Raw genomic sequence first — 24,886 nt, forward strand, 5'->3', positions numbered from 1 at the left:
TCCGTTTTCCTGGGAGATCTCTAGTATCGCTTGTTAACATCGCAGTAGAAAGTTTCTACTGAGTTGCCAACGGTCAAGAGTGTTAGGAAACTAGACGTACTAGAGACAAGGCCAGAAGGTAGTCGAGAAGGAGAACCAGTATCAGTAGCAAATAGTAGGTGTTGGTAGTATTCAGTATCTTAATTTTCTCGAACGACTAAGATGCAAACAACAAGAGAGAATGACAGAAATAATAAAAACTTCTGCTCTCTTCTTTTACCGTACATTAAAAAAATGGCTCGATATTATTTGATAATAATAATACTAAATTATTTAATGGATGCTATGCATTTGTTCTATGTCGCCATAATCAATGGAAATTAATTACTTAGTGTAGGAAAACTTCTTTCGTCCAATACAAGTGTAATGTTTTACTGCAGTGCATGCTAGTTGTAAGTAAGCATTTCTTATTTTAGTATGACTTTCAACATCGAAGCGAACGAGAATGCCGACTGATTTTGCTTTTTTTTTTCTTTTGGTTCTTTTTCGAAAACAAAGAAGTTAACCAGATAAGGGACAGAAGTTAAAAGGAACGTTGATATAGTGATGCCAATGCATGCACCTTACAGATTTCGATAAATTAGATCTTGCTGTCCTTAAAAAACGAGCCTGGAACTTTTTACTAGGAACGCAGACTATTGCAACATACGGTATTCTGCAGTTGGTAATTCTGTTGTCGAGATATGTTTCGGTAGTAGTTTCATTTGTGGCCACTATTAACTCACCGTTTGTCAACCTATAGCAGTATCACTCTTTGTGTGGGAGGGGCATACAGGAGCCAAGAATTTAAGCAAGGGGGTCTGGCTGTCCCTTGACTCCGCCATTGGGTGTGGTCCTATCTCGATTACCTCTATCCAAGATACGGTCTCATTTTTCCTTGCATTTTTAAATTACAACAATATATCATAGACCTTGGCCTTATATTGTATAGTGTAAATGCATTTGTGAGCCGTTTTAATATTATTAAGTTGAACTAATTTTTGTCACGAGTTACTTTGGTCCGACATGTAAACCATTTTAGGGTTTGGGAGATTTTTTTTTTTTTTTTTTTTTTTTTTTTTTTTTTTTTTTTTTTAAGCATTTTCTTCACATAATTAACATTCATCGTAATGTATGGGTATATAAGGGACTAAACTGTTCGAAACGAATTTTTGAACAGTTCTTAGTACTTAACCTGAGACAAGACATTCATTATGTTATTTTGATTAAAGTGTATATTATGTGTGGGGAAGGAGGATCAAAATTTATGCCAAAAATATAGTCTCAGGAGCCTCTCAAGTTAATAAAATAAAACTTGGTATATAAACTCCTCATTAAAAATAATTGCACATGTTTCCCAGTGTTTCCAGAAATTCCATTTCTAAGAAGGAAAGGAAGAAATTTCTATAATTTTTGCTTCATATTCAAATCACGTTGTCTGTCTCATCGTCACGGGAAAACGGCTGAACCGTTTGAAATGAAATTTTGAACATAGTTAGTACTTGGATCGAGCCAATTCTTATAATATCACTTTGATTAAACTGCATATTCTAAAGAGAGTGGAAGAGGGGATTTAGAACGCATCCAAAAATATTGATATCCATAGAGCAAAACAGTAAGAGCTAGCGGGTAGTGGCTTTTTGATATGGTTTCAACGTCTGAGGAATAGATTCTCTTTGATCTTACTCCTCTGTTACAACCAGTATTGTAGATGTACTACTATGAGCAAAATAAATGACGCGTATCTTTATTTTGAAGTTTTTTGAAAATATTTCTGTTTTCTTTATATGTTCGAAATTTCGGAAGGTTTCCCCAGCAGGACAGGGTAATAACAAACCCGTCTTTAATATTTGTGTTCGATATTAGCTTAAAATAAATAAATTAGAAGCTAAAAACATTAAATTGACAGAAATCTCGAGAATTACCAACTCTGCTAAAGTGGGAAATTTTCAAGAACGCGAGGGAATTCTGCAGTTCAACACGAAGCAGCGACATCTATGTCATTGAGAGAAATGTGAATTAAATCTACAAACGAAAATTTTAACGAAATATTTCTAATATGTCTTATTACGTGCATTATCTGCAAACTCCAAATATATGAATATATCGCAAGTATTAAAATAAAGATAGAGCAAAAAGTGGAAATTATCTATGGAAAAGGACGAATTGGTAGCGCGACCGTAATGAAAAATCGTCTTTACTATAGAACAGACGTAGCTTACGTAACAAAACAAATAGCTCAGTTAGTTAAAGCAACAGGTCAGTGTGCCGAGGGTAGTGGGTTCGAACCTCCATGGAAGTGTCGTTTACAATTTTATTACTATGGTTATTTTATTTATTTTTTTATGTGGGAAAGAATCAAATTGTAACATATGTGTAAAACTCATTACGATACCAAAAAAAGAAAAAAATGTCCTTGTCGCACTTGCATTAGCGTCCGTAATTTTGTTTGCAAACAGTTTTGTAATTATTTTCCCTGTGCTCACTGCTCACTACATACTCGCTGGCGCATAACGAATGTTTCCCAGTAAATGTTAATTCTAATTTGGAGAATTTTATAAAGTTTCACAATATTTCTCACTAGATAGTCTTCTATCTACTTGTTTGGATATTTTGATAACAGATTTCCCTATTAAATGTTTAATTTTCCCTAGATGTTTAATTACGGAAAAGTTTTACAATGTATTTGTATTGAATTGAAATTGTTTTGAATTTACCACATGAGATAAATAGCTCGAAGGAGGAAAACTCAAGTAATTGATATTCTACGTAAAAGCAACCTATTGTAGAATGATGATACTTCTTCCCTTCAGCACATAATCTTTACGCTAGAGAGTCAGCCAGAAAAAAATTCTATTTTTTCCTCCGTATGACCACCCATCTTAAACCTCTACATACCATTGTTCGTCTCACAAAATTTCGGTGCTCCAAAAACATTCATATAATAATAATAAAACAATCGTAATCATCATCATCATCATCCTGAATATGCCATCCTTACATAATGTAAGGATATCTTAGTTTCTTAGTTTAAATCTTAGATATCTTAGTTTAAAATGCTTTCTTTAGTAATTATTTGAGCAACCATGTAGGAGGGGCTACGACGTTTTATTTTACCCCTCTCATTTCAGTACCCTTCAAACAGAAAGTAATTTCTGATAAGCAGGGCAGAAAAAATGAGTAAGAAATATATTTACAGCATCCTCTCCCCTTTCATGATTGGAATATCAAGTAGCTTTTTTATTCTACCAAAGATGGCCCTGTGCGGTTAGGGGTAGGTAACTAAAGAAATATCTAATATAGAGCGCCCCTTGATTGTAATATTACCGCTTCTTTATTTGTGCGAGGGAGCCCCTACACAATCAAGGGTGACAAAAAGAATAGGAAAAGTGTCTATTGATTCCAGTGGCGGATCCAGCACGAACTCCTGGGGGGGGGGAAGTGAAAGATTTTTTTGATGATGTGAAACTGTCACAAATTACCACTTAACTAAACTAAACATAATAGTGGGGTGAACCGGAACCCAGTCAGTTTAAATTGATGTAAAAGTTTAATTTTTGGCTTCATATTAAAGTTTTGGTTTCAAATGAGAATTTCAGTCCAAGTGGTCAATGATCAAATCTCGTGGGGCTCTTCAGTGTAGGCTAATACGGCGCCCTTATGAGAAAACGCAAAAATATTAAAATGTTTATAACTTTCGAATTTTTCGTCTATTTTAAAGAAATGTTTGACTTGGTATTAAAGTGTTGGTTCCAAATGACAATTTCAGTCCGAGTTGACAATGATCAAATCCTGGGGGGTCTCCTCAGTATAGGGGGCTACGGCTCCCTTATGAGAAAAGGCAAAAATATGAAAATGCTTATAACTTTCGAATTTTTCGTCTATTTTAAAGACATTATTGGCTTCATATTAAAGTATTGGCTTCAAATGACTATTTCAGTCCGTGTGGACAATGATCAAATCTCGTAGGGCTCTTCGGTGTAGGGTTTTCGGCTTCTTTATGGGACAAGATTCACGTAGTTGATATTGCAAACTTGTTTTATATACATGAGTGGAAACTTGCACCATTTGGTTAATTTTACCTCTTATATTTTACAGATTCAAATTCCAAGCAATAGTTACTGCTCAAAGCTAAAAGGAAGCACTTACTAGTTTCATTAAAATGGAATGTGTTTTATGAGAAGTTGTCATGGAGCAGACGAACGAACAGGCACCCAAACATTGGTTGAGTCGGACGGTTGAAACTCGTTAAGCTCGCTTCAATTATCATGATTATTATTATTATTATTATTATTATTATTATTATTATTATTATTATTATTAATATTAATAATAATAATAATAATAATAGAGCATTCAGCTTTGGTGCATGGGGTCCGTGGCTCGATTCCACTTCGCGCCAAGTGAAATTTGAGGTGGACAAATACCGGACATGGGTTTTCTTAGGATTTTCCATTTTCCTCCCACTTTCTTCATTTCACCATTTCATTCATCATCATTCTTCCTTAGCGTAGGTGCATAATCCTGCAACGTTAAACTAGATATTCCATTTAATTTTAATTTCAATAATAATAATAAACAATTAATTCAACTGAAAGGACTATAATTTATGTTAACGGCAATTATCATAAATATGCAACCATTATAAAAACAATGTTTTGAGTAGAAAGATAATCCTTTCCAAGTGTTAACAAATGCGCATGAGATAAGACATGTCTCGAGAAAAAGACGAGACACACTTTGTGACATCCAAAATAAGACGTGACAAATGTTTAGGACACGAGATAGCTTTTAAAATGTCTCGTCTTGTCTGGAATGCCTCGAAAACAAAAGTCTAAGTTTTAAAATTGTTTTTCAAGATCTATTCTGGGAGATGATTCGTGACATCAAAAGGAGACAAATGGTCCTCTTGCAGTTTTCGAATTCAGCTTCGTTGTCAAGATACAGGGTTGCCAACTGATCGTGTTTGAGAAACTCACGGAATAAATTCAACTCTAAGAATAAACTACTACCTATATATTTTTCAGGTCAATTGACTTATACCAAGCTGCAAGGTTAAATATTTATTTATGAAGTGTGTACAAAATTTGCCAGTGTCTTTTCTGAGAAAATCGTCGAGAAAAAGTCACCTCCAAGTACCCCTCGAGAACTACCCCTCGTAAATTTTTCTAAGAGAAATATCTGATACTGCAATATAGGGTTGTTAATTAAATATTGATTAATGCAAAATAAACAAAATTGTTAAAACCACTTTGGAGAAAATAGCTTTTTTCGATTTTCGGCTGTTAGTAAACCACACTTATTTTAGGCGGTAGGAAAAAAATTGGAAAATCTCCTGCAGTGATACTATGTAAACCCTAAGTTTAAAGTTTGGTGTAGATAGGTTGAACGGTATGGCCTCTAGGCGAGTGCACAGAAAAGTATACCGAACGGACGGACCAGAAGGACGGGTATCGAAAAATCACATTTTCAGTATGTAGACGCCATGAAGTATGTAAATCCGTTGAAATCTGAATTTGATATACTATTTTCACAATCACCATATTTTCTTCTCTCTTTTGTCGCTCGAAAAGAAAAGCCGGAGTTTACCACAAAAAGCTAGGGAGTTTACCAAAAAATATTTAATTACAGGGCCACCGCACTAAACTTTTTCAATTCAATTTCTTAACTGTGTAAGGCCGCAGTTGTTACTGAAGTGTGTATTTGGATAATACGAATAAAATTATCGTATTATTCAAATACATCGAATGTCAGATTATCGAATAAAAATCTTCGATTGAAGAAAATCCACACTACAAAACTAACTCACACTTTGAGCACATTTTCATTAGACATATAATAAAGCAATTAATGCAATAATTGTTTATGAAATATGAAAAAATCAAATGAGTCATTTTTGAGAAAGTCGTTCAAAAAGAACACGTCAGGAGTAACCTACCTCTTGTGAATTGTTTCGAACACTGAGTTAAGATATACTTTTGGTTATTAATGAAATATTTATTTGCGAAATTTGAACAAAATCGCCTGTCGTTCGATAAAATTATCGGGAATAATCTTGACCCCAAAAATAAACTATCCGTCGTAATTGTTTTTCATAGAAATGACATACTAAAATATAGGGTTATTAATGAAATACTTATTTATGAATTATCAATAAAATTGTCCGAGTAATTTGAGAAAATCGTGAGGGAAAAATAACTCCCCGAATAAACTCTCTCTTGAGGATTCTTTCAGGGTAAGCGAGTTATTCCATACTATTAGGTTTTTAATGAAATATTTATTTCTGAGTACGAACAAAATTGCTTAACTCATTTTTGAGAAAACCGTGGAGGAAAAACACCCCCAAGAGTGTTTAATTAATTTATAACGCTAAAATAAATAATTGTTAATTATGTATTTAATCCAATTGATAAAAATTAGTATTAACTACCCCTCGCATATTTATTTCAGGACAAACTAGTTTTGCCATATTGTTCGGTTATTAACGAAATATGTATTTTTTAAATATGAGTAAACTCTATTGAGTCGTTTTAAAGAAATTCGCCCAGACAACACATTCCACCAAGAATAAACTACCCCTCGCATTTGTTTTTAGGACAAACGAGTTATGCCATATTGTTAAGTTATTAATGAAATATTTATTTATGAAATATGAACGAAAACACTTGAGTCCATTTTGAGATCACTGAGAAAAAAACTCGCCCCTAAGTATAAACTACCCCTTGTAGACTTTTCTCAGATAAATGCCTTATACCACAAAATAGGGTTGCTAATTAAATATTGATTTATAAAAAAGAAAGAAAACAAGATCGTTAGAGTCAGTTATGGAAAAATATATTTTTTCTATTTTCATCGTACAGGAAACTACCCTTGTTTTGGGAGTAGGAGGGAAATAAAAGAAACTATAGGAAATACTATGAAAATCTTGGTGCAGATAAGTTGAACGGTATGGCCTCTAGGCTAGTGCACAGAAAAGTGTAGCGAACGGACAGACGAACAGATGGAGATGTATCGAAAAATAACTTTTTTCGGTATTAGGGGCTATTATACATATAAATTCGTTGAAATCTCAAATTTGATTTTTTTTTTTTCGATCACCATACTTTCTTCTCTCATTTGTCACTTCAAAGTAAAAGGAACTCAGAACTATAGATAAGAGACACCTACTTTTACACATAGACACTTATTGATTTAAAACTGTTTTAGTTTGTGTCATTTCACCGTCATTTCACTTCCAATTGAAAGGTTTTACCATGACTAACGGCATACCAATGACGAGACGGAAGTTTTCAGGAAGTAAATGCATTCAGAAGTCTAGACTGCATTACGCCTATCAGCCTGTTTTTACTTCTGCAATTGTTGACAGCTGTAATTTCGTCCAAACGATACATGAAATAATTCTTGATTGACGTCATTGTGTTACTATTTTAGTATTGTTCTCTTCAGACTTGGTTGAAGTTTTGTCTTAACGGTTATACATTTTTCTTTCTTATTTCATCGTTACATATAAGAATAAAATGTTGTGGTGAGTGGATAGATTCGAACCTACGAACATTGAGTTTTCATTCTTCCAACACTTTACCAATGGACCAAGCTTTGTCTTCACGTTAACGCATGGTTACAGGGTTTATTACGATTTAAATAAAATGGCTGGCTGTTAGTTTCCTGCTCACATATTTCGATAAAAAAAACTTTCATTGCTTCGTAGATACGTAGAGCAATGTTTAGATACACATTTTAGGAGAGTGCATTTTGGTGTATATAATAATTTCATGCCAGGTAAAAGCTAGATAAGTTTTGATAAAAATGTTTCATATGTAGTTCTCAATAATAGGCTTGCTGTTCGGAGTTAAGTTCCAAGGTTCAGCATTGACTAGCAGTTTTTGCTATTATCCCTTCTAACAATATTGGCAGTGGACAAAAGTTAACCCGTGTTGAAGCTTTTTGCTCCTAATTTAGTTATTTTACTTTATTATTTAACGAATATATTGAAAATTGTCAGCAGGCACGTATGCAGTAATTTATTTTGGGAGGGGTCCGACTTCAATATTAGGATAAATTATAATAAAATTTTAAAAGATAATCCCCAAAATTAGGCTAAATTTACAGAAAAGTTGGGATTTCAGAGGGGGGTCCGGACCCCCTGGACCCACACCTAAATGCGTCCTTTTTTGTCAGTAACGTTTCCTCATTTTGAAACCCTCAAAAACTTCGGATATATAAAGAAAAAACGAGTTATTTTCGATAAAATATCACTTCAAGAAGACGCGACAGTTTTATTGCACATGGTGGTATCCTACGTTCACAAGGGCAAGAATTCCTTCCCTTTGTTTCTCTCCTATTGTGCTCTATCGAAAGGTTAGGTTTGTAAAATATTACTCCTACGAACAAGCGTGATTGGCAGATAGGAATACTGAACATAACTCCACAGAAATGCATGCTGAACTTACGTTTATAGCTACCCTTTGGTGATTTGCCCTCAAGGTCAATCGAGTAGTAATTCAGTTCCGTCTCTGTTCTTAAGCCGTGTTCGTATTACTTCGAACAGTTTTGATAATGAAAAGCATGCCTCGTAATATAACAGACTTCTTTCGCGTAAGAAATCGAAACTCAGTTGGTCAGAGCAACTAGTCTGTACGAATTAGGTTGTTAGTTCGAACCCAGTACGAGTAAGGGTTTTTATTACTATCGTTTTTTATCTTTTTTATGTGAGGAAAAATCAAATTGTGACATCGCGTTATCAAATGTATTTCGTTAGGTAACTTTGTCTTAGCTAAACTTGAAACATCAGTAACTACCGAAATTATTTCACTAACCGATCAGTCACTGAACATTTCAAACATGTCAAACTAGTGGCATAACATGAAGGTTAACCTCTCCTCCATAGTCCTTAGTTATGCGTCCGTACTTTCAGGGCGTACCAAAGGCCGGGTGACTGCCCGGGGCGCCAGAGAAAGAGGGGCGCCAAAGAGCCTCAAAAAGTAAATTTTATAATGTTTTCTACTGACTTTTTTGTTTACATTCTTGTAAAGTAGTGGCAATTACATAACCATGGAAGAGGAGAGTTTCATAGTACTAAGGAGGCTGTATCGAAAAATGGAGAGATGGCATGTAGAATAAAGAGTGACGGGGGAGTAAGTATTGTTTGTTTGTTTGCTTGAGTTTAGCGTTCCATGGTTATGCCTTAATGGCCAAAGGAGATGTGGATACTAATTATAGTGGAATCCGAACCACTTTTATCGTTCAACAGTAACCCACCGAGAATTGGACCCGGTACCACAGAAGGCAGGCGTGCTAGCCACTAGACCAAGCGAAGGGGGGCGGAGTTCGCATTGTTTATAGCGGGCCATATTCTTTGTGAAGTTTTCCTAGGTAATGAATGTCTTTTTGAAAAATAGGTTTTAAATATTAAAAACACTATGATAAAATGTAAAATATAGGCTAGTACTGGGGGAAGGCAGCCAAAAAGTCACTTTGCCCGGGTGAAAATTTGGCCTGGTCTGCCCCTGCGTACTTTCTGTATATTTTTTGGCCTTGCAGCTTGTACGGTCCCCACGCCGCAGGGTTGCGGGGGCGCTGTTTACGCCTATACTTCGAACGTAATTCAATAACAGCTTAAGAAATTCTACCATCAGCGTGGAAACGGGAATATATATTTTTCTAATAGTCCCATAGAACTTTCACTCAGAACGCCAGATGCAATTAAGTAGGAGGAGCATCTGATGTTTCCTAAGTAAGTTCCTTTCAGAAAGTTTGCTATTTCTTTAACGGTGATGTAAATAAACATACTCATCGTTATTAGCCCGACACCAAACAATCCTGGACAAATCCCTCTAGAACAATAATAGGCAAAATTTATTATGCCTAATTTTATAAGCGACTCAAGGGTGAAACACTTGTTGACGAAAGCAATGCTGTGTATACGCTGCCTTGTTTCTGACACAATATAAAGTGCTTTGTAATCTTTAGACACTTTTCCTATTCTTTTTGTCACCCTTGGTTGTGTAGGGCGGCCTCGAACAAATAAAGAAGAGGTAATATTACAGTCAAGGGGCGCAATAAATATTTTAGGTATTTCTTTTGTTACCTAACCATAACGGCCTAGGGTCGTCTTCAGTAGAATAAAAAATGCTACGTGATATTCCATTCACGAAGGAGGAAAGGATACTCTAAATATATATCTTATCCATTTTGTCTGCCCTGCTTGTCAGAAATTATATACTTTCTGTTGGGACGGTGCTGAAAAGAGAGGGAGGAAATAAAACGTCGTGTCCCCTCATACATTTTATTTTTATTTATTTATTTATTTATTTATTTATTTATTTTTTACGTGGTTGCTTAAATTATTACTAAAGAAAGCACTCTAAACTAAGATGTCTAAAGTTACTACATTATGTAAGGGTGGCATATTCAGGAATAATAATAATAATAATAATAATATGAATGTCTTTGGAGAGCCGAAATTATGTGAAACGAATCATTACATGTAGAGCTTTAAGATGAGTGGTCATAGGGGAGGAAAAAACAGGATTTTTCTCTGTCTGACTCTAACGTAAAGATTATGTGCTGAAGGTAAGAAGCATAATCATTCTACAATAGGTTGCCTTTACGTAGAATATCAGTTACTTCAGTTCCCCTTCTTCGTGCTACTTACCTCATGTGGTAAATTCAAAACAACTTCAATTTAAGACAAATACATTGTAAAACTTTTCCGTAATTAAATATATATAGGGAAAATTAAACATTTAATAGGGAAATCGGTTATCAAAGTGTCCAAAAAAGTAGTTAGAAGACTATCAAGTGAGAAACATTGTGAAACTTTATAAAATTCTCCAAATTAGAATTAACATGTACTGGAAAACATTCGTTATGCACCAGTGAGCAGTGAGCACAGGGGAAATAATTACGAAACTGTTTGCAAACAAAAATTAGAGACACTAATGCAAGTGCGACAACGACATTTTCTCTTTTTTGTTATCGTAATGAGTTTTACACAGATGTTACAATTTGATTCTTTCCCACATAAAAAATAAATAGAATAACCATAGTAATAAAATTTACAACGGCACTTCCGTGGGGCTCAAACCCACTACCCTCGGCATACAGACTAGTTACTTCAACTGATTGAGCTATTTGTTTTCTAACGTGAACTGAAGCTGTTCTACGGTAAACACGATTTTTCATTACGATTGTGCTAAGAATTCGTCTTTTCCCATAGGTAATTTCCACTATTTGCTCTACCTATACGTTAATACTTAGCATAGATTCATATATATTTGGAGTTTGCTGATAGTGCATGTAATAAGACATATTAGAAATATTTCGTTAACATTTTCGTTTGTAGATCTAATCCACGTCTCTCACAATGACATAGATGCTGCTTCGTGTTGAACTGCAGAATTCCCTCGCGTTCTTGAAAATTCCCACTTTAGCAGAGTTGGTTTTTCTCGAGATTTCTGTCGATTTAATGTTTTTTGCTTCTAATTTATTTATTTTAAGCTAATATCTAACACAAATATTAAAAACGGGTTTGTTATTACCCTGTCCTGCTGGGGAAACCTTCCAAAATTTCGAACATATAAAGAAAACTGAGATATTTTCAAAAAACTTCAGAATAAAGAGACGCGTCATTTATTTTGCTCATAGTAGTACTACTTCGAGTATTAAATTCACATAGTTTGAAAGTCACCGTAAAATGAAACTCACTTATTATTTACAGGTGCAGTGTTGGATATTATGCATGCAGCTATGTTCCCCCTTACCAGATCTATTGTGTCCAAGGTGGTCTCAGAAAATGAAGTCGGTAAGTTCCAATTTTTAAGTAAAATTTCAATAATGTACAGAAAGACAACAGTAACATCCAACTTAATGTCCGTAATCACTAAAATTAGTCCTTATACGGACATCCTTAAGAGGCTATGTTAACGCAGTATGCAAAATTTCTTTTACGTTTTTAAACGTAACAGGTTGATGTTGACTAGGGTTGTGTTTCCTGTAAGTGTTTGTTGATCCAATTAATTGCTCCATCTTATCTAACTCCCGCATAAATTTCTTTCATTGCTAGCATATAACTAAATAAATCTATAGACTATGGAATCCGAAGGTCAATGCCGCATTCACTAAAGCTTTCCATTGATTTCTGTCCATAGCCAACTAGGTCCAGTTCTACTTCGTATTCCTATTTTTGCGAGATCCATCTTAATATTGTGCTTCGATCTATACCTAGGCCTTTCTAATTGTGTTTTTCGATTGGGGTTTCATTTGTGTATGTTCTGCTTAGAAATAAATTAGGTCAGCCAAATTCCACTTATTCTAACATTAGCAGAGGATTCGACCGGTGTCTAGCGGTGCGGACGGACCTTAGTGCTGGAAGCTTCATGCGTATCGACGTTTTACGAAAGCATCAATAAGCATGGAGCTTCCAGCACTAAGGTCCGTGGTGATTTGGTGAAGATTTTTTTTTTAGGTCTTATTTGATCGTCTGGTGTTAGTGTGGATACTAGACACAACAAGATCATGAATCTCCAATTGAGAAAAAGCACTATTAAATATTCATTTGATAAAGGTACAAGACATATTAAGTCCATACCAAGTTAAGTTGCGAATTCGTCGTTGGCTCCAGAATCAATTTGCCCGTTTGATTGCTACGATTGTTACACATTTACACAGTTGAGACTATTGTGTATACGTTGTCTTCGAAGCAAATTCATGAATTCTTTTTTAATTCGGCTGCAGATCCCTATACCTAGACATACTGATGGTACCATCAGTTAAGTGATTTTGAGTAATCCAAGTACTGATGTTATTTGGAGGATTCTTGATCTCCCGATTGATGACCATTTACGGTGCGTACTATCCGCTTGTGGAATGATATGAAGTTGAACGTGAAAAGTGACTCGTAAACGCCAATCCTTGGCCATCTTTCATTTGCCTAGTATGAATAATATTCTTTGTTGTATTATCTCTATTTTTTGCTAACTTGTATACTTTCTTCACTCCCCTTGGTGTTTCAAGTTCGTCATACATTTTATCCCAGGCTTACTCTGTCCACTGCCCTCTTTGCTGCCTTATTGGGCGCCTGAAAGCTACCTTTATCCTCTCCTGCCCCAAAATATCCCACTTTTCCTTTGCTTCTCTCTTTGCATAAATAGATTCTTGATATTCCTCATTCCACTAACTCATCTCTGTTCATGCAGAGAGATTCTTCCCTGAAGTTCTACTCAGCATATTCTCTGCGGCTATCAGTATGTTCCTACTGTTTACTTTCCATCACTTTTGTACATCCTCTTCTTGCAGATTTACTCCTTCCAAAACACATTCTTTGAACGATCGCCTTAATTTGTCCTCTTTCAGTCTCCACCATCTAATTTTGGGCTCTTCATTTCGCGACCTCCTATTGTATCTACTCGCGAACGCTCATCATCCTATGTTACGGGGCCACGCTTTCACTATTTATTTACTTTTCAGTTTTTAATTTCCTTGAAATATTGTCCTAGGCACAAAATGTAAATGGTTTGACTTTCTTTACCACTACTCTTGTAAGCCAGAAGCTACTCCTTTTCCTTCTGAAAACATGTATTGCAAATCATCAAATCGAATGCCGTCGGAATCTATCACTCTTTTTCCTTCCTTGTTGCTTTCTCCCACACCCAAGCCAGCGTATGCCCATTTCACACTTACGCTTTCCTCTATCAGGGTGATGTGGAGTTCGTGGACCGAATCCTCCGAGAATTATAGATTTTCTTCCTTCCATGTTGACTTTGGAATTATTACTTAAATGATTAATATTTTTCTGACAAGAGTATGTGCTTGTTTATTAAAATTAAATTAATTCGTAACAGTTTCCATAACATAACGTTATCTTCCTCAGACGTTAATTGGCATATGTATATTCATATTACCCTAATATAAGTAGTAGAGACATCCTAATATTAAATTATTATTATAAAATTTTAATTCTTGCCTTTTATATAATTTTAAATTTATAATATGAACAATAAGATATTGTTATAATTTACCGTTTCATTTTAAAATTTTATATTATAACTGTTTTTAGTATATAACCCACTATTATTATAATTTTTCTCTTTCAGTTCTCCTTCTTATTCCCAAATATCAATCAAATTTGACGCTTCCTCTCCATTCTATGTTCTATAATGTAATTTTTCTTATCCGTGAATTTTTTATCTAGAATTCTTTCTAACAGCCTATCCCATAATTCATGAATTTGAAGTACATTTGTTCAATTCATTAATATATCTCTTTTTCCTCTCTTAATCCTCGCTTCTTTCCATTTTCTTATTAATGTTCTACTCTTTTTCTAAACCTTGTACCCCTTCTCAAGTTATATCATGTCCTGTTTCTTTTACATGTTTATATATCGCGTTATTCTCTCCCTTAAATCTCACGTCATCCTTATGTTGTTTTACTCTTTCGTTAAGCTTTTTTCCTGTTTTTCCAATATATATCATATTACATTTCACTTCACACACTATTCCTTCATCTTCTTTTATGTCCTCCTTTCTCATTCCTCATTTTCTTAATCACTTCCAGGATTCTACTTTTTCCTTTTCTGTATATGTTCACACCCCCTTTTCTTAATAAGTTCTTTAGTATCTCTGTCTTTTCTCCAATCCTCTCTATCCCATACCATTTTCTCTTCTCTCCCTTTGTCTCTTTTCTTTTCCCTTTCCTTCTGCAGGGTGTCTATTGGTCACGAAAGTCACGAATGTCACGAAAAAGTCATGAAATCAGAAAACGGTCATGAAAGTCACGAAATTTAGCTTTTGGGTCATGATTTTTTAAAACTACAAATGTAATAACAGATTGGAAAATTTCGTTCTATAAAACGTCAAAATTCACCACCAAAAATGTCAGTGGTCGGCTTTAGACGGTACCAAATCACAGGCAAAGTACGTTTCTATCGCATGGATGAAAATTTCGCCTACTTCGCACCCAAATTTTCTCTTGAAAATGTTAGGAAATTTTATGATTTGGTGAAAAAAAGGTCACGAAATTTCATTTTGGAATTTTAGTAGACACCCTGTTCTGTCCTCTTTGATTCTATTTTTCTTTATATTCTTTATGTTATAATCATTTTTCTCTAGAAGATTGTGAAAGTTTCCTAGGTCTTTTTTCTTTTTCTCTTCATTATCTGTTTCTTCTATTCTCTTCTCTATATTTCTTATGAAGTTCTTTTTCGTGCTATTATCTACGTCACTTCTTTTATGACAGTAAATCACTGCCGCACATACCATCCTTATCTATTATTTATTTTCTATCCTTCTATACCATTCTTATCTATTATTATAATGTTATTTAATTGATATTTGGGAATAAGAAGATGAAAAGAAAGAGAAAAATGATAATACTAGTGATTATATATATATATATATATATATATATATATATATATATATATAAACAATTATAATAAATTTTAAAATGAAACTGTAAATTATAACAATATCTTATTGTTACATATCCTAACTATATAGAAAACTACATGAGCTGACAAATTATTGAGCACTTCCTGTAGGGCTACAATGATTAAATTTGGCATGATTGTAGCTTTCCGGGACTAACCGACAGGAAAATTGCCAAAAATGAATATTTTTAATTTTTAGGGGGTCTAAAGAGGGAATGAAAAATTTCCCCACGTTATTTAAATGGGCCTTTTTTGGACCTATAATCTCATGTTTTAGGTACTTAGAATTGGAATAAAAACTTGAAATTCGGTATGCTTGTACGTTTTCTTAGCACTATCCAAGTAAATCAGTAAAAATAAAAAGAAATCCAACTTTAGAGTGGTTTTATAGGGAACTGAAAAATCTTTCCCATGTTATTTATATGGAACACCTTTTACACCTTCAAATTATTGAGCACTTCCTGTAGGGCTACAATGATTAAATTTGGCATGATTGTAGCTTTCCGGGACTAACCGACAGGAAAATTGCCAAAAATGAATATTTTTAATTTTGAGAGGGTCTAAAGATTGGTTGAAGAATTTCCCCATGTTATTTAAATGAGCCTTTTTTTGGACTTATAATCTCACATTTTAGGTACTTAGAATTGGAATTAAAACTTGAAATTCGGTATGCTTGTACGTTACCTAAGCGAATCATCAGAAATAAAAGTTTCCAGCCGTAGAGTGGTTTTATGGGGAACTGAAAAATATTTTCCATGTTGTTTATAAGGGACGTCTTCTACACCCCAAAATGTTTAGGCACTTCCGGTATGATTAGAGTGATGAAATTTGGTATGATTAAAGCATTCCAGAACTAACCGACAGAAAAATTGCCAAAAGTGAATATTTTTAATTTTTTAGGGGTCTAAAGGGGGATGAAGAAATCCCCCTGTTATTTAGATGGGCGTTTTCTTGGGATACAGAATCTTACCTTTAGGATAGTTAAAATAGGAACAGAAATGATAGAATCGTGGGCTCAAGAGATGCGAGGCCATAGGCCGAGCAAAGACTGTGCGTGGGGGCGAAGACCCTGGATGGGCAGATTCAGGAAATGTGAACAGCAAGTTCACGAAATTCACTGTTGATGCAAATGGCAATAGATAAGAAATGCGAGGCCGTAGGCCGAGCAAACTCGGGGGACTGAGGGCGGAGCCCCCTGCTAGCTAAAGGCTAGTTATAAATATAAAATTATATATAAAGCAACAATTAAAATTGTATAATAATAATTTAATATTATGAGTCTCTATTATCTACATTAACCTCTTGCACTACGATTTATTTTCTGAATTTCCTGCCTCTTCTTTCGCTGCATCAAATTTCTTTTAAGTATAAGTTATGAAAGTGTATTATAGATGGTTTATCATTATATAACTTTCAAAGCATCAATATAGTAACCTTACGCGATGCTACAATAGCTTAAATTTTATGACGACTGTAGCTCGTCATTGTGCGATTTGGCACCGGGAGGCCATGACGAGCTAGACTCGTCATTTCAGTGCAAGGAGTTAATATGAACATACATACGCCAATTAACGTCTGTCTGGTTAGAAAAATATTATTTTTTCCTCTTTGCAGCCTACTTACAGAACATATGCACATACTCTATTGGTTATTCCATCCCTGCATATCTTGATACTCATCACCCCGTCACTTCTATTTACACTTATCACACAATATTTCAGATCACTAGAAAGGTCACAATCTCCACATCTTTTCTTCCTTGTCGAGTTTCCTCATTACCTTTCCATATTATTTCTTGCATGCACAGAATCCTCAACTTTCTTTTTTCCATCAGATCTGCAATCTTGTCTTTCTCGTCCATTCATTGTCCCGACATAAAATGTTCCCACTTTTACTCTCACGTGGTATAAGTTCTTTAATCGAGCCCGTCCTCTATTCTGTAGCCCTTGCTTATTTCTCACAGAATTCTGAAGAAGCCTCTGCCCGTCACCTACAAGGGACGCACCAACATTTTCTGAGGCTTTATTTAAAGGACCCATCATGATGGTTTTGGCGTAGCTTTTGCGACCGGGTGCCCTTCCTGACATCAACCCGTAACTGATTATTTACTGTTAAGATCAAAGTTTCTTACATCAATACGTGAAAAGGGAGAAACATTTGTATACTTAGTTATATTTGTGTGTGTTCGAGTATGTTTCTGTGTATTTACATTATAACAATTCTTTTTTTTTTTTTTTTTTTTTTTTACATAGGAAAAGTGAGCTCTGTCCATAATGTGATAGAAGCACTTGTCCGCATTATATTCCGTCCTGTATATACTGAAGTGTATGCAGTCACTATCAACTCGTATCCAGGAGCATGTTTCCTCATATCAGCAGGAATGTCCCTGATATCCGCACTCATATTTTTCTATATGCATTTTTCTGATAGAAGTATAAAGAAAAAGGAATCTCGCAAAGTGAACATTTGTGAAGCATTAACTGGAGGATTGTTTTAAGAAGAATATCTCAATATTAAGTTTTCAAACTTTTTTATCTTGTATTGCATAGTTCTTAATATATTTTATGTACGTTCATCCTTCCTTTTAAGTGTTGCTTTTTATATAGTTTCTTTGTTTGATATACAAAACTCATATATTTTGTTATGGTGTCTGTTATGGTGTATGGTTATTACATTAATACTGTAGTAATAAAACTTACTTCAGGCAATACGCGTGTATCAGACGCTACATTAAATGCTTTAAGAGCATTAATACATTTTACATTCTTTAATTCATATAACGCTTCAATTTTCATTATTGTCACCTGCTTAGATTTTTTAAAAGTATTGTAGCGTATATCATCAAGACGAAGCTTGCTTGAGATTATTTCGTTTTTAGCAATCTTCTGTCTAAAGATATCACAGAAATGCCTATTAGCTAGTGATATAGAGCTTTAAATGCAAAAAAATGCTACATAAGTGAAGCGATCTAAATTTTGTGATGACAAATACATTTAACGTTAAGTTTTAAAATATAACGTTTGTTTTTTTTTATTATTATTTTTAGAATTTTTTAGCATTTATGACACAAATTAGTTATTAAATGAATTATAAATGATTGCATAAATCAAGTCATATAACCAAAAATATGTTTGATCCATCTTCAAGAAACCAGTAATGTATTCAGGCTAATGAGCAGCCGAGTAGCTAGCACGCTTGCTTTCTGTGTACTTAGGCTCGGGTTCGATTTCCCAGTGACTTATTTTTTTCGTTACGTTGTACAGGTACGTCCTGTTCCATGCAACGTCGATACTGAAAAAGGACATTAATCTCCTGTGAATTAAGCAAATAAATATATTCTACGTCAGTTTTAGTGTAAAATAATTTTCTATTTGTGGTTTTAGTTACTACAGTGTAGTCTTAGTAATCATACTTTTGTATAAAATGGTACCAAATTAAGGCTATTTGTTACCGAACTGTTAATTCAGTACATTATTTGAACATAGGTAAGAAGTATAGACCTTGAAAAAAAAATAGAGAACAATTATGTGTATACCCTGTTCAACAGTATATATAATTGTCTGAAAACTAGTCAGTGACTTTGAACTTAAAGTCAAATAAAAAATTAGGTCTTTTCAGTACATATTAAGACTAGTACTTCTGAATATATAAGTTGCAAAAGTGGTAGAACATGTTCTGAAAATTTCGAGAATCAGCGTTTCTTTTTCAGCTAATGGGGAAATACATTGTAGCTATAACAGTAATGTGTATGAGCCTTTCATACGTAATTAACAATTTGTTTTAGTGCCAGTATATCAACTTAAGAAGTACAGTTTGATTATTTTATAAAGTACAATTTAACTATATATATCTATTAACTAGTACATGTTGAACGGGATAATTCATAAGCGAAAATGTCTCATTCGGAGTTGAATACTGAATAATTTTAACATACTCGTACTCCTAATCCAGGTCTAGCTGTTAATTAATCTGAACCCATTGGATTATCCTAGTCATTTTTCCTAGTGAACTGAAGCAGTATTACCGTGAATAGCAATAACATTTTACAAAGAATACAGGTAGGAAGTCAAAGTGTAGACTTATTTAACGTGTAATCTCATTTGATTTTTTAGTCCGTGGTACTTTTTTTTTCAAAAAGTAATAACAATAATAAATAAATAAATAAATAAAAATTAATTCTGAAATGCCATTATTTCTTTGTGCCTTAATTGTGAAAATTATATGGTAGTTGAGGATATATATATTGTCGTATGTAACTGTTTGTGGAAAATTTATCGTAATACCGTAAACGGAAGTGGAATAATACCTACATAATAACGCGTAAATTTTTACACTGATTTTAATAGAACGAATAGTTTCTGATTGTGGTATTTAACTCGAAGATTTGAAAATGTGAAAGCTTATGGACTTGAATCTATAAAATTGTGAAATCTCGTAATTGAATATGTAGTTAATAAGTTACAATATTGATCTGCAAATGTTCCTTTAAAGCTGTTAATTGCGTGTGTAAGTGCGTTAGAACTATTTGAATAGTTATTAGCTTAGTGTTGTATAAAAGGGTGTTCAGGAAGGAAACCGACTTATCACACATGTTCCTCACATCAAAACAAGAAAAAAAAAATGTGTTTTGGACTTCGCTCAGAAGTCCTCAGTTTTGGAGGCAGAGGCAGTTTTAGACAATTTAGTAGTAATGACGCTAGATTTGCAACACTGTGACTATCAACAAACTCAGTCAATATGTTCCTTACATCGAAACAAGAAAAATTAGTGTATATGATCAAAGTGCAAAATAAACTTTTCTCTTGTTTTGGTGTGTGGAATATATATATAGGTGTTGTACATTCTTTGCCATTGGTTTTGTAACATACCGCAAGAAAGTGATCATAGCATGAATGAGTATTGTAGTGGTTAAGCACAAACTTTCTGTAGTTGCAGCTGTTATTAAATGTAATACTATCGGGGTTCCCGTCGATCTGGGAAAAATCAGGAAATTCCATGAAAAGCTGGAAAAACCGGAAAAATCAGAGAACTTAACTACGGAATTTACTTCTCAGAACTCACTTCTATTTTTGTCTTACCCTGCTACTTAGTAGGGGATATTTTATAAAAATAAATTACCTTGTTTTGCAAAACTTCTCTATCTATACACACGTTGTATACATGTACACTCATGTCCAAAATTATTGTCTCATGTCTATAAATATGTTGTTCTAGGAATATAATTTGATAACGAATTCACCCGGTATTTCTTATAATGTTAGTATGTGTATAATCGGTAAAGACATATATGTGGCAAATTTCATGTCAAAAGAGCAGTAAATAAGAACAATAAAATGAAAATAAAACTTCCTTGTCTATTTAGCAACATTTTGTTTTACTCATTCTAGTTTTCGTATTTGTAATTCTTTTCCTATGAAATTTACCACAAATATACATTTCTCGATTATACACATAGTATCAGTATTAAAAGTACCGTGCAAAATCATTATCATATTATATTCTTACAAGAAGTTATATATGCGTCAATCATTTTGGACATGAGTGTACATGCATAATAAATGATTAACCCCCTGGTTGGGAAAAATATATTTGTTTTTCTACGTTGTATATAGACCTGGAAATTTGTAAATAATGACCTGGAAAAATCAGGGAATTTGTGCTCGCCTAATAAGTAGGAACACTGAAGTTTTTAAATTAAATTATTTTTCTGTGTTAAGAATTATTCTAAATAGAATTAACTGAAATAGCAACAAAATGTATTATCGTTAGAAGGTCAAGTAATTGAAAAAGGCACGAAAATTTAAAATCTATGTAATACCAATGCCATGAAGTGATTTTACTTGATCCATATTTAATTAACTCTTATATGGTATCCTTTCTAACGTGTAATGAGTAAGAGTCATTAATATTTTATGTAATTGCTATATAAAGAGTGCTTTAATGGCTTACAAGGAAAAGGGAAGACTCACATAAATCTTCCCTGGAAAGTGTTTGTAATAGATCGGTAAATGTGTAATTTCTCTAGTGTTTGAACATAGTAATATATGCATCATCAAAACATAACTTTTCGTCAAAAGAAGTAAGAAAAGATTGAAAATAGATACGGCAAGGATTAGTTTGTTTCATATGTGTGTGTGTGTGTGTGTGTATACATAAAGTTGCACGACAGTATATTAAGGTTCTCAATTTTAGTTACATTTTAATGCTATTCGTTCTATTGCTAGTCATATGAATTAATTATTGTGCGGTAATTTTGATTATGAAGGGGTATAGTTTAAAGTAACCCAACCTTTTGTGAATACAACCAAGATATATCCATCCTATCAAACAGCAACTAATATCCTAAAGCAAAAATAATCAAATTGCAAACCTGTGTTTCAGTTAATTGGTAGGAAAAATTATTTACATATGTGTACAGTATCGTAAGTTACCTTATCAGAAAATAGATCATAAGCATAAATTTAATTTTTCGCAAAAATGTTCCATCAAGAAAGAATAAATTGATAGAAAAGGGCAAGAACTAGAGAAGAAACGATGAAGCTTTCAGTTGGGCGCCATATTCAAATCCAGTTCAGGATCCCAACGTGGTGCCCAACTGGACCCTTTACAACTAGTCTTCATCTCCCTATCTAATGAAACCTTAGCGAAAGCATTTATAGTTTACTTTCTTTGTAATTACCTTGCTGTTTTGCTCGCAAATACTTTGGTTCGCATGCCCGCTTCTGTATATAATCCTGCATTCTGTTTCTGGGAAGATTCTATTTTTCATCAGCTGTATATAGCCTAATAATGAAACGTAACACAAACTAGAAGACAAAGTCTCATGCAATATGGAACTTTTGGCTACTTTAATCTGAAATAAAATATACTTTTTTTTTTTCTTGTTTTTTTTTTTAAGTAACTAAGAAAACCTGAATCAATGATTGCAGAAAGAACTCCGAATCACATTTTTCTGAAATTTTGTTTTTAAGAACTTTTCCGATCCTCTAAAAGTATACACAAGGTTGTGTATATAAAGAGCAGGTGTGGAAGGTATTACAACAGTGCGAACGCAACTCAAGAAAGGTCTATATAGTATTGGGTGTAAATATTTTTTTTTTTTTCTTTAATATTTCCAAGCTACACACAATGGACCCAGGTCCTTTTGAAAGAATTACATTATAAACTTATTTAAATTAATTTGTGATCGAAGCCTTCCCCGCTGGTTTAGTGGCTATAGCGTGTGTCTGGTGCACGTGGTCCTGGGTTCGATTCCCGACCTGAAAACACAAAAATTTAATTTCACTATCATTAACTTTCAATAATTATCCATCTCCTTTAGCTTGAACGGCATAATTGTGGGACATTAAAGTATATTTTATTCTACTTGTATGATTGAGTCGTTCTGTCCTTTACATGCCGACCGGAAAACGAGATATGAATACAATTAACTCCATCGTGACACAAATCAAGCATTCTTGGTGGAGTATTGGTGTGACGTAATTATAAGTTGTCACTTGTAATCGCGAACTTTGGAAATAGAACGCTTTAAGTGGATATATATTATTCACTTGTATCCCGTTATTTAGTGTGTTTTACATTGTCAAAAATAAATGAAGTAATAAGTTCGAAGGGAATTTAACTTTGAAACTTATTTCACAAGAGCGCTTACGACTCACGTTCTTGCTAGTAGTAGCTTGTAGTAGCTAGTCCTTCAACTAGAATGATGATATGTATGCATGATTACGTAATTTCCATACAATGGTGCTCCCGTAACTATTTGTGATAGTATATATTCTAAACTTTGTTTTCTGTAAAGTGGAATGACTGACGCTCGTAGTTCCACATTTGATTAGCGGTGCTAGTACAGAGTTTTGAGAGTTGACCAATTATAAAGCAATTGGGGAACAACTGGTATTAAAAATTAGCGAACTCTGGTTGTAGAAAACTAGAATTAATGATGATGAAACCTATTGTGCTGACTACATATTATTTACAAAGCATATTTCTTTACGAATATATGTATAAAGATGGTTGAATTTATTAACCTGGCTCTAGAAGTGCTTGTAGTGTAGTTAATAGAATAACAACGTAAGTCACTGTGTTGATGTTACTCACTTCCTACATCTTTCATAAATTATATTGTACGCAAGTTTTAGAGCAAGAGTTCGTCACTTTTATGCTATATATATATATATTTCTTCTGTCAAGGACTTGGCTCTTAGAACGTATAAAAAATCAGAAGACCTTTATATTGAAAAAATATTAATTGACGCCTGCATATAAATATCTGTGCCATAAAGACATAGTTACTGAGTTCTTGTTTGTATAGGTGGTATCGCTAATTTTAGTTCTAGATTTCTCCTCGCTTTAGCTTCTGAATTTCCAGTTTTTTAATACCTCATTGAATCACAGGAGGAAGGAACTACCTCTGCCTTACTGCTTAGTAGCTATGTTGGGTAAGTGAGCTAGATCGTGCCTATGAGCACAATAATAATATAATGAATGATGTGTATGTATATATATATAATGAATGGTGTATAACCAGAGTGAACCAACTCCACTTTCAGCTGATTTTGAGATATTGGTATTTTCTGATTCTTGATTTGGCATACTGTTTGTGCTGCAGAATGAACGCGCTGTAACGCTTGTAAAGTAGTGTACTGTCGTGTTAAAAAAGTGAAGTTTCCAGTAACGCTCATAAGAGTGGAAACTTTACGTTTTTCCGTGTTCTACCTCATGGCGTTTGGTTCGCTCTGGTTCTACACCATCCAAAATGTATACATATCGTGTATTTAACTACATTTTACGAGGATCGGAAACTAATGGGTTGAACAGAACTAAGTTAACTAGAGAGGATTCAGAATTCATTGACGTATTACTGTTTTTATAACATGCTTAATAAAAAGACTATCACGAAGAGTAGACATACATTTAATATATTTTGTATTGCAAATGTGGATTCTCTGTTTGTATATTAGCAGTTAATATGTTGGTGAATTGATTTTTACTATTATCTCTTTCGTTCTGTGATATTTTTTGTCCGCCATCACGTACTTAATGTTTATTCGTGCGTCTGTGGATATACTTTAAGTAAATAACTAAATTCCTATTTTAAAAACGTCCATAATAAATTAAAAATCGCTTGATTACTTGGTAGAATAGCAGGTTGCGTGATAAAAGTAAGCCAAAATTAAGCAGTGATTGAGGATTGGAACTTAATGAGAGTGTTGTAATTGAACATATTATATTTTTCGTTTTCATTTTTGGCCAAGAGGTTGTAAAGAAAAAAATAAAATTCAATGGTCTCATAAAATTACAGGAATCCCATGGAATGAGGTCCGAATATATCCCCTCGTTTGATGCTTGTCCGTATTCATTTATTATCTATTGTATGAAATTCGTATATCCTACATTAAAGCTAATATATCAGTGGCGGTTTCTCTTAATGTTTGCATGTTT

The 24,886-nt window shown here is 33.8% G+C and overlaps 1 protein-coding gene across 4 annotated transcripts in view; it reads left to right on the forward strand.

Annotated features, from left to right (window-relative positions):
* The window catches only part of LOC145668485 (putative peptidoglycan muropeptide transporter SLC46), a 62,291-nt gene extending 37,598 nt beyond the window's left edge, over positions 1-24,693 (forward strand). For all 4 annotated transcript variants that reach the window (XM_081736419.1, XM_081736420.1, XM_081736418.1 and 1 more), the window contains exons 5-6: positions 11,738-11,821; positions 17,698-24,693. In XM_081736419.1, the coding sequence (XP_081592545.1) occupies positions 11,738-11,821; positions 17,698-17,942 (329 nt within the window). In that variant the 3' untranslated portion in view covers positions 17,943-24,693. The remainder of the gene's footprint in view (positions 1-11,737; positions 11,822-17,697) is intronic.
* Positions 24,694-24,886: the final 193 nt, after the last annotated feature.

Source organism: Thermobia domestica, chromosome 13 (assembly GCF_964235325.1).
Source record: "Thermobia domestica chromosome 13, izTheDome1.hap1.1, whole genome shotgun sequence".
Lineage (NCBI taxonomy): Eukaryota > Metazoa > Arthropoda > Insecta > Zygentoma > Lepismatidae > Thermobia > Thermobia domestica.